Source organism: Gossypium hirsutum, chromosome D04 (genome assembly GCF_007990345.1).
Source record: "Gossypium hirsutum isolate 1008001.06 chromosome D04, Gossypium_hirsutum_v2.1, whole genome shotgun sequence".
Classification (NCBI taxonomy): Eukaryota; Viridiplantae; Streptophyta; class Magnoliopsida; order Malvales; family Malvaceae; genus Gossypium; species Gossypium hirsutum.
Genome location: NC_053440.1, coordinates 54,264,531 through 54,275,377, shown reverse-complemented (window position 1 = coordinate 54,275,377; position 10,847 = coordinate 54,264,531). Strand labels below are relative to the sequence as shown.

At 34.0% G+C, this 10,847-nt stretch overlaps 2 protein-coding genes across 4 annotated transcripts; both read right to left on the bottom strand.

The window, feature by feature from the left end:
- Window positions 1-395: 395 nt before the first annotated feature.
- On the bottom strand, window positions 396-4,700 carry LOC107898761 (dolichyl-diphosphooligosaccharide--protein glycosyltransferase 48 kDa subunit). The gene is made up of 13 exons (XM_016824298.2): window positions 4,332-4,700; window positions 4,115-4,251; window positions 3,894-4,019; window positions 3,072-3,125; window positions 2,858-2,971; window positions 2,628-2,683; window positions 2,468-2,509; window positions 2,071-2,146; window positions 1,883-1,954; window positions 1,669-1,794; window positions 1,454-1,558; window positions 1,073-1,156; window positions 396-661 (listed from the first exon to the last, which is right to left on the bottom strand). The coding sequence occupies exons 1-13, from the start codon at window positions 4,603-4,605 to the stop codon at window positions 614-616; spliced, it is 1,314 nt and encodes a 437-aa protein (XP_016679787.2). The 5' UTR covers window positions 4,606-4,700; the 3' UTR covers window positions 396-613.
- Window positions 4,701-6,353: 1,653 nt separating this feature from the next.
- Window positions 6,354-9,695, bottom strand: LOC107898762 (arabinosyltransferase RRA3). Of its 3 annotated transcripts, none has more exons than XR_001684484.2 (3): window positions 8,828-9,695; window positions 6,747-8,050; window positions 6,354-6,668 (listed from the first exon to the last, which is right to left on the bottom strand). XR_001684484.2 is itself a non-coding variant. In XM_016824299.2 (2 exons), the coding sequence occupies exons 1-2, from the start codon at window positions 8,984-8,986 to the stop codon at window positions 6,926-6,928; spliced, it is 1,284 nt and encodes a 427-aa protein (XP_016679788.2). In that variant the 5' UTR covers window positions 8,987-9,695; the 3' UTR covers window positions 6,354-6,925. The 3 variants fall into 3 exon arrangements, 1 of the variants encoding a protein (XP_016679788.2); XR_001684485.2 differs by having other exon boundaries at window positions 6,354-6,488; XM_016824299.2 differs by having other exon boundaries at window positions 6,354-8,050.
- Between the last annotated feature and the right edge of the window lie 1,152 nt (window positions 9,696-10,847).

Here is a 10,847-nt window from a genome sequence, read left to right as displayed (position 1 = left end):
TTAATATATGTTTATTTTTTAATGTATTATAAATTACATAATATATAAAAATAACATAATATAAAATACTATAAACTTAAAAACGAATCAACCGAACTCAAGTTTTAAATGTTCAAGCTTAAGTCCAATCCATATGTTAAACAAACTTAATTTTTTTGCCTAAATTTATTTATCAAACCTAACATTTTTATCCAAACTCCAAGTAATTTAACTCATGAACAAGCCTAATTATTTGTTGGAGTCTTAAAACAAATTTTGATGATCTTTTTTTTATTGAAAAAGAAATTCATTGTTAGATATTTTTTGTTGTCTCATTTCTTTTCCATTTATCTATTGATATTATCAAGTTATTTGTAAAAGGAAAGTTTTCCAGAAAGAGCAAAGAAAGTCAAAAATGAAAAATAATAATAGTATTTCTGAAATATTATAACAGCGTAAAAGAGAAAGTAGGGGAAACTGAACGGATAACTCTACGGCATTTTTTTTTCCTCTAACCGGTAAATAACATAACGCATAAATTTCAAAACCCTAAACATTTCTATTGCATCATTTGTGCCACTCAAAAATTTCGAATCCAACGGTCCACGGCCTGCAAGCTAGAGATGCTACAGTTTTACTTGCTGTAGAGATGAACGAACGAGAAGATGAAGAATCCAGCCATCTACAAAAATAAAAGGCCATATCAAAAGTTACATGTCACCCTAGTGATTTTTCTGAGAAACAATAGCTCATAGTTATGGTGATGATGATGATATCTACAAAAATATCCAGGTGATGTCAGCTCGGATCATTTCAGGTTCCTCATTTTGGGTTAGGGACATTCAGGTTTGCCAGTCAAGTCATTGATCTGTCATTTGAGTTTGACACATGTCAAGACATTTCGGATTAATTCAGGTCATAACAAGTTTGGATCATTCCTGGTTCAAATTCTTGGCTGTTGGCTTTTTATAGTCATATCAGGTTGAATCAGTTTCAGATTAATCATGTTGCTTTTTCAAGTTCGGATCAGTGCTGACAGGTCTACTTATTAGCTATAACGTAAACAATGGTTGAGAGAGTAAAAAAGTGGTACCATAGAAAATGCAGCTCCATAATAGGGGTAAGCAGCAGGTATGAATCTTTCATATTCATTGTGTCTATATGGTCTGACAGGAATCTGCAATCCAATTCCATATATTAGCAACTTACGCTCAAATTCGGAAAATATATACCACGAATTGTGAAAGACCCAAAGGAATAGCTCCACAAACGCAATCATAGATTACAATATTTGGATAGGGGAAATTGAGACAATTTTTCTAATAAGAAAAGAGAAAAAGAACAAGGTTTCTCGAATTTTAACTTCTACTGTTACAAGCTTCCATTCTTCGAATAAAATGAGATAACTAGTAAGAGACTTCGGTCTCAAGATAGAAATTTGTATCCAGGATCATGAGAGAACAAAATTAGTTACCTGCTTTGAAAGGGATAAACTAGTATACCCAAGCTTTTGGTGCTCGACCTTGAATTGGAAAACACCATAAACATCGGGAACCTTAAATGATGCGGAATATAGACCCTGCAAAACAAAATATGGACCAATATTTATTTTAACCATTTATGGATGACTTCATATCGAGGGAAGACTGATATCACAAACCATATGAGCTCAAGAGACAGATGACACACCTTTTTGTCAGATGATAAAGTTTTCAAAACATAGGGGCTCATCATGTAAAACTGCACTTGGACATCATTAGCAACATATGGCTCCCAGCTTGTTCCAGACCACTCATAGATCTCAACTGAGTATTCCTGATTGAAATATACCGATTTCTTTTCAGTTAATTTCTACAAAATGAAGCTCAGCATTACGTCAAAATAGACAAGGTAGAAGAAGTACCAACTCATCATTAATCCTGTATAATGCAGGTTCATCTGTTTCCCCAACTCTGTGGTGTTTCACATTTACAGCCTAAGGATAAAAAACATGAATATAAAATATACATAAAAAAGACCAAGAACATGCCCCAAAATGATGCCGTAATAAAAGAATCATATATTTATGAATAAATTGATCGACATGCCTACCTTAAGATGACCTCTTTCATGGAAAATCCATTTGCTAATTTCAGTCAAAAATTGTTCATTGCCTGATTTCTCATGTCTGCCATCAGAAAGAACATTCTCAAATATATCGTGTTTTAAGTACATCAGTTAAACAAGAAACCCAGTATGCACTTAGGTGCAACTGCAAAGACATATAAAACGTTAATCTCAAGTTGGGAAATGCACCCAGATAAGAAGATCCATATAAAAGCAGAAGCTTTAATATGAACTTTGTATGATGAGGGTGGCAACTGGCAACCAAAAAACTTCTTTATTTGTTTCCTTTTATTTATTCAGAATAGGTTACTGCTAATTTTGGATAATATTACTCAAGTTCTTATATTGAAAAGGTAGCTTAGAAAGTTAAAAATTCACTCACTTAGTTTGGCTCCCAGCTTTCTGCACACCAGATCTGAAAAACCTGAAAATATTTAAAAAGTTCATTAAGAAACATGACATGTTATTAAATTCAAAATAAAAGCAAACATAAAAAGAAAAAAAAAATCATCAATGGAGGATTCAGTTAACAGTTATTATACCTATTACTGAACATGCTTAGTGAGCCAGTAATCAGAAGCCGTGCATTGTTCCTTGCCTAAAAAGGAAAAAAGAAAAAAGTATCACAAACTTATTTGAACAGCATGGTTATTTGAGTCACAACAAACTTTCTTCCATTCATCTTTAGTGGAACTATCTTGAAGTACGATCGAAAGGACAAAACTTTCATGTTCTAGACATGCAGATATATGAACAGTTTACATAGATGTACCTGGACAATTGAAACTAAAGAGATAGCAGAACCAGTCAATGATGGAGGAGTTGACAGCTTCGACTTAGGATTAGCAGAATAGGCAGATGGAGAAGCTGAGAGAACTTTCAACACCTAAAAATAGTGCATGTGTTAAGGGGGAAAAAAGGACCATTGTGGTCATTGATAAATTGTACATGATTAAATTCCCTCAAATCAGATGGAAGCAGCATACCAAGCTATTGGCAGGACTCACTGAATGGCCGATGCCTCGGAAAAGTATAGGAGCCTGCAGCAAGTTTAATGAAAACTAATCAGAAATATCAATGTAATCTAAGAAGTCCATAATATGCAATGAGCTTCAAAAAATATATGAGAATTCCTGTTGGCTCATAAAATATACAGCTATAGTAAAAATAATCAAAGGTCATCATGCCCTTAAATTTTGAAATAATATTGAAATTATTATAGAAATTTTAAAATTTAATAAAAGTAGTATTTTAGCCCCCACAAATCGAAAATTTTAAAACTTTTAATGAAAATAATACTTTCTCCACTAATATTTATCAAAATTTAGCATTTGGAGCATATGAATATTCCTGTGTTAACAGTCAACAATATATATATCAATTGTGTTCCCTTAAATTGAAAACAAAATCTCTAACAACTATCATAAGTGATTAAAAGTTTCATTTCTTTTAACCTTCATTTATGAGTAGAATCAGGTACTTCATTTCTTCTTTACAACTTAAACTAAATCTAAGCAAATGATTCAAGAATTTTGATTGTACAAATTTATATAAACTTATTCAGAGTTCTTCCGATAAATTTGCCCCATTGATTCACATCCTGCATCCATCCTAGAAGATTATAAGCAAGTGGCTCCGGAACCCCAGTTCAGTATAACAAACTAGAAAACATATTAAGAAAGGTGCACTATCATATAACATTTTATCATTATCATAATCGGAACAACCCCAAACTTACTTGGTCATAAAAGTATCCAGAACCTAATAAGAGGATAAGAGTAACAATGCTGGCTGACATTTATACTTACTTCAATTCTTTTGCCTCCTAAGATCACATCAGACTTAATAAAATCATCACTAGCAATCAATGTATGATCTCCCTCAGTTCCCGAAACAGCATAGCCAATGTGATCAATAACCATAGCCGAAGGATCCTACACGGCAAACAACCAAGCTTTAATGAACAATCAAGCGAAGCGATAACAGAGACTGAAGCATAAAATTGTACAAAAATATTTGCGTATCAGACCTCATCAAAATCAACTCCACATTCAGTACCAACTTCCCGAATCAAATCCGAAGCATTAACATCCGCCGCAACAATTAAATCATGACCGGAATCAACAAAATTGACAATGGCGGCAACATCAATAGATCCTCCAAATCCTAAAAAAACAAAATACATTTCTAGTTAATTCGAAAACATTAAAAGAAAGAAAGAAAAAAGGTAATGTGAAATGACTGACGTTCGACGGAGGGGCAGAAGAGGATCAAGGCATCGTAAAGATACTGGCCGTAGCGTTGCAAGGCGATCTTTGGATCATCGGCGAGTTTGAATTCCAGGTCGAAGCCACGTGATTTGAGGGCATTGAAGTAGAGGGAGTGTGACGACTTGATGGCGAAGTCGTCGAGGAGAACAAGGACTCGGCGATCCGTTGGCGATTCGGGAGAGAAAGCATTGCAGAGAAATGGGAGAAGGATTGAGATCGAAGCAATGCAAATTAGCCACAATTTCCCCATTTTTTGATTAGGGATTTTTTTCGTGTGAACTGAACTGTGAAGTGTGAGGATTTTGGGAGGTTCTGGGATATATACTACCACTATTTCACCGGGTTGACTTAGCTTTTGATTCAGGGACTTCTGGTTTCCATGAACTTTATGGAAAAATTACAAATATTGCCTGCGATTTTAACAAAATTACAATTAACTACTTTAATTTTTAACTTTATCCGACAAATTTAAATAGCTAAAAAAATGTCAAATAGTGGATTTAAATAAAAATATTAGACTCGGGAAATTAATTTTGACAAAAAAGAAGAAGCTTAAGTCATGATTGGACCCTTAAATCATGGTTGTTTGAATTGGATTGGATTGATTAGATCGAGAACCGACTGAGATACCGGTCAGGAGAAAAGAATTAGATTGATTGACCCAAGAATTGGTACAAAGCGATTAAGCCAGACAAAAACAGTTGAATTGGAATTTTATTTTTAAATTTTTAATAATTTATTTAATTGAACCAAATGAATTGGTCGAATTGATGACCTGAACAATTCGACTACTGATCCAATTTTGAAAACATCGCCTTGAACTTTCTTTTTATTATCATTTTGGCACTTAAACTTTTGTTGTCCCACTTTGATACCTAAATTATCAAATTCGTCCCATTTTATTCTCAAAATTACTCATGTTCAATAAGAATATGTCACATTTTATGTTCTTATAGGCAACTTTTATTTTTTTTAGTAATTGAGACGAAATGATAGTTGAACTTAAGTACTAAAGTGGTAAAAAAATGTTTAGATACTAAAGTGAGAAAATATATATAATTCCACACTCAAATTGTGACATAAGCCAAATATTAAGCTTGTTTAAAAATAGGGCAGACTAATATTGAGAGCTTGAGGGTTAACTTGCTTTCAAGTTTATAATTTAATATTTTTCTTTCAAAAATTACATTAACTTGAAATAGTATAATGAAAAATAATTTATTAAAACTTAAAAATTATTGAGGAGATTAGATATTGTTGATGGGAGAACACCCTTAAAAGGAAAAGAAAAGAAATAAAAGAATGATATTTGAGAATCACTATTTCTTTATTTTTTCATCTACTTAACACTGTTTTCGAAACCAAACAAATCAGGGTATTGATCTGGAATAAGGGGTTAAACCAGTTGATCCATGAACCGATGCAAGCCAATTGAATCACTTTTTTCAAATATATTTTTAATAATTTAGTTAATTGAACCAAACAAAATTGATCGGACTGATCGAATCTAAAATTGCTAGTTGAATCGATTTCAACTTCAATTCGATTTTGAAAAGCTTGTTACAACTGCATTGTGTCATAGCCAAAATTTAACACTATGATATTCGGTTACGAAACTTGTTGATTCTTGAAAAATTACAGATACAACAAAATGCCTAGAGATAGGAAAGACTGGGGTGGCTATGCTTTAATGCATTCTTGCCTACGGATCTCTCATTTTTGTAACAAATTGTTGCAATGTTGTCCCACTATTTATTGGCCATTACGTAACGAATTTTGACCGCAATAGTCGTGATGCGATTCGGAGAAGTTCGTTTCTGTTACAATGCGACCATTGCATTGCATTGCAGCTACAATTTCTTACTATACATCCTCCTCAGGCACTCTCATTGTTTTACCAATACATCCACTGGCTTTGCTCATTTTGATACTAATTGAATCCCATAAGTGAGTTCTATTTGATCATTAACCATTAGCCGATTAATTCAAAACCGAATATACCAAAAGAATTGTCTAATAAAATGTGTAGTTCGCTCATTCATATACACAAAGGTCTTCATTTTCTTATTTGAAATGACATTAATACATCCACTACGATCATGCCACTTGTTTATACGCCCATTTTTCGGAACCCTTCAATAAGAAAAAGGGTAATATTTTTACTCTAAATGGAAGAAGTGTAGATGTTCTAAAAAGGTTTTCAATATGTTCAAAAGTTCAAGCATAAACCCTAGTTAAGCCTTCTTCACATGAATAGACATATCAAAAAGTGAAAGAGTCGAGGAGTTCGTATCGATTGGTACGAACTTTGAACTGCTATTAAAGGAAAAATTCAAAGCAGTCAAAGAACAAATCTTAATAGCAAAGATAGAATAAAGTAAAACTACGTACCTTTGGGTAGTTGCTTTTACTTTCTGCACAAGTAGGGAATAAAGAGAATGAACCACCTTTCTTTTGTGTATGTGTGTACTCGTATCTGTGTAATGAATATGCTTCGGTTTGAGCCATTTACAGGATGAGTCTTTCGCACCAGTTGCTGACTTGTGAAGTTGTGATGAGTAAAGCACAGTTTACCATTCCCATTCTGAACCATCGGGAAAAGGTTTCAATGCATCGCGGTTGCCATCAACGTAGAATTCCATGACAGCTTTCATTCGTTGGAGCTTATTAGGATGGTAATTTACGTGAACAATGACCGGCTTAAGCTTACTCAGTCTATCATCTTTCCTCACAGTCTTGAAAAGGACTTTGCTGTTCATAAAGAGATAGAAATCCATAGTTCTCCGAGCAGCATGAAGCCCTTCATACCCGAGATGTGAAGGGAAAAAAAGTTCCTCATTGAAAACTGCCTGGTCCCATGACTTTGGTTCCTTAGCAAGGCGACCAGCCACACGATCTAAGAGCTCGATTGAAGGGATTGTAGGTCTGATATAGAAGAAACCAGAGTTAAAAACCCATATACGCATTGTGTGTGCATATCGAGCCCATCCCATTGCAGGTTCATCAAAGACATCATCGAATCCATAAGCTGTCATGTTATCATGGCCATCGGTCATGGATTCCACATCTGAATCTCTATAAAGATAATCGAAAGGGTTTTGCAAATACACAATATCGATATCCGAAAGGAGAACACTATACCCCAGCAGCAAAAACTCTCTCAAGATATGAAATTTCAATCCCGAAACAGCATGGTTATTCCCCGTCCTCCCAATGGAAGCAATCCCATCATTTGCATCTCTCGTAAACACTGGAACATTATTTGACTTGCAAAATTCAGTGATCTTATCATCCAAAGCAACAACCAAATAATTAGTTATGCCAACTCTCTTAATGTTTGTGAACCAAATCTCTAATGACTCCTTCACTTTCCAGTTTGCAAGTGCCACTATAAGCTCTCTTCCGACAGCAACAGCTTCCAGAATTACCGCCAATCTCGGATTAACGGATTCATCTGGAATCACCGTGGGGTTTGTTCTTAAACCTTTAACGGTTCCGGAAGGCCCCGCTTTACGCCATTTACCCAATGCCTCGATTTGTTTCTGTGCATGATCTTTCTTTTGTTCAGCCAACCTAACCTTTTCAGTAAGCTCCTTAACTTGTTGTCTCAACTCTTCGTTTTTCTCCAATTCGGCCGCATACTCTGCTTTCAACTCGTTCAACCTATGAGACGACTCACATTTGGAAGATAGAACCTAACAGTAAAAATTGCAGTCATTTTGCTTACTAATTACCACATCGGTGCTGAATAAAATTCCCACTTAACAAACACTGTAAAAACCCAAATAAACCATTACCAGATTTAGAAACATTTTACAACATAAATATATCAATTCTGAATACCAAATTAACTAAATAACGTGGTTCAAAATTCCAATAAACCAAGAAAAAAAATGAAGAGCAGAAGTCAGTCATAACATTGCAGTAAAAAGACCCCTCTGGTCACTTTTAAATTCTATCTTGAGCAAATTGATCCCTCTAAAAAAAATTAGAGCAATTTGTCCCATCAATTTCAAAAGTGAGCAACTAAGGACAACATAGTTTTTATTGGTTAATAACAAATTTAGCCTGCAACATTTACACAAATCCAAGGCTAAATTTGTTATTATAACAATCAAAATTATGTACAATTGACAGACAACGTTAACCCCATGATTAACTATCCTTAGTTGCTCACTTTCAAAACTGAGAGGGATTAAATTGTTCTAATCTTTTGAGAGGGATCAATTTGACCAATATCGAGATTGAGAAGGACATAGAGGAGTTTTACTTAACATTGCTAAAAGCTCGATACAGAATTCTCCAGTTTCAGTCCAAAGCAAAAATATAAATAAATAACAAATTTAGCATCCCAATTAACAAAGGAATGAAAATTGAAGTAAAGGGTATATAATTAAGGCATAAAGTAAATCAAGATTTGATCTAAAGAGCAAGTGAATTGAATTCCTGAAAATGCAGAAAATGAAAGGAACCTGGGAGTGGAAAGCAGGGGAATAGAAAGAGAGGAAACCGTGAGGATAAAGAAAAGCGAAGAGGCAACCAATAATGGCAACAGCTATTAATATTCTTGATTTCACCACTGACTGCGATGCCTTTCTCATCAACCCACCTTCCCTTCGTCCGCCTATCATTTTTTTTGGTAGGGCGGGGGCGGGGGGTTGCAGTGTTTTTAACTGTAAATTTGGAAATATTGAAAGGCGAGAGAGTAAAGTGGGGGTGTTGTGTTCTTCAAGTTTAAACTAAACAACACTATTTCAAACAACAATATTATAATTAAGGGTGAATTCCAACAACCATACCTAAACTTTGATTTAAATTACATTTCAGCTACCCAACTTTCAAAATTTTATAAAATTATTACTAACATTAATCATCCAATCGTTAAGTGTCATTAACACTATTTATCTTAGGTGACATGTTAAACTATTCCACATATTTTTTTAAAAAATATTTCCTTTTCCTATTTCTGAATTGTTTTCTTTGATTAAAAAATTATTTCCTAAACTATTGATCAATTTATTTCTTTTCTTTCCTCCTCTGCAACAATGGACGATCTAACCCTTTCCCTTTTTCTTGAATCTCAACTGTTCCTTCTCCGGCGAAAATAGGCATCAAAATGCTTCTCTCAATGGCTTCTTCACAAATCCCCACTCAATTTTCTTCAAAACTCGATTTTTAGAAATTAAATCAACTTTGAAACCACTTAACTCCAGCTCTCTATTGCTAACCGTTAGATCAACCTCGTTTTTTAATATGGTGCTTCTTCTCGCCTTCTCACCATCTAATGTTAGAGTTCATGGAAATGAGTTAAAGTTTCCGTGTAACACGAGCAAGATTTTCGATGGCTATGTTTGCTGCACGGATCAACAAAATGGTGTGTAGTTTGAGGTAAGCCAAATACTATGCATGGATGATATAAGTGCTGTAAAAACAATCTCAAGGCTCTGTATTTTCTGCCTAGAAAAACAAAAGCCGCCCAAGGGTTTGTCATGCATTTCAAGAAAAATTAGCAAGCCGAGCATGAGTAGCAAACAACTCAAAAACTTCACAAGATCTTGATTGTTTTTAACATGTAATATGATATTGTTATATAATTAGATGTTTCTGATATGTAATGTGATGTAAATTAATCGCTTCTCTTCAATCTTTGATATAGCATATTGAAATTTCAATCATCAAAATATAACTCTCCACAATCTTAAATGCATGCATATATATATTATATGATTCTCGTGGCACACAATCTATCAATAGAGGATGAAATACAATCACCAAATTAAACAAATATAAATCATGTAAAAGATTATGAATATTTTAGTTTTACATTGACATTGAAGAAAGGTTGACTATAACAATTTCTATACCTTGTACAAATTTTCCCTCAGCAAAAGCTGCAAAGGCAAAAATTATAGATAAAAACCTCCTATTTACAAATATATACACACACACACAAACATGATAGTAGGATGGATCCAAGAAATCATATTTCCAACAGAAACTCTGTATGTATATACTGAACCTTTTTTAAAGCTTATCCGAAACTCGAGAAATATTGGCACAAACAAATATTTAACCAAAAGTGGTAGAGTAAGGAGGTTACCAATAGAGGCAATGTCTGCAAATTAAGGCTTATTATGACCGCATCAGTCTTCACTGTTTGATTGTGTATCTGAAGAATCTACTTGTCTTGGGCCTTCGATGGAACGATTTTGTGGTGTTTGCATAGGGTGAATAAGATACCAAACAATCTGGTTCACTGGTAATAAGAAGAAAACGAGGGATTCAATTCCATTGAAGCTTTTACACTTATTTTGATTTTTTAAATTTCTTTTATATTGCATCAAACTTAACCATAAGAACAAATTAGAGCCTTAAAACCTAGCAATGTGTTTAGAAAAATGCTTAGTGAAGTGGTAGGTTTAAGAAAAAAATAGGTGAATGTACTTAAGAGGTCCCTCTATTATAGGGTCCTCATCAATATAGCCCCTCTAC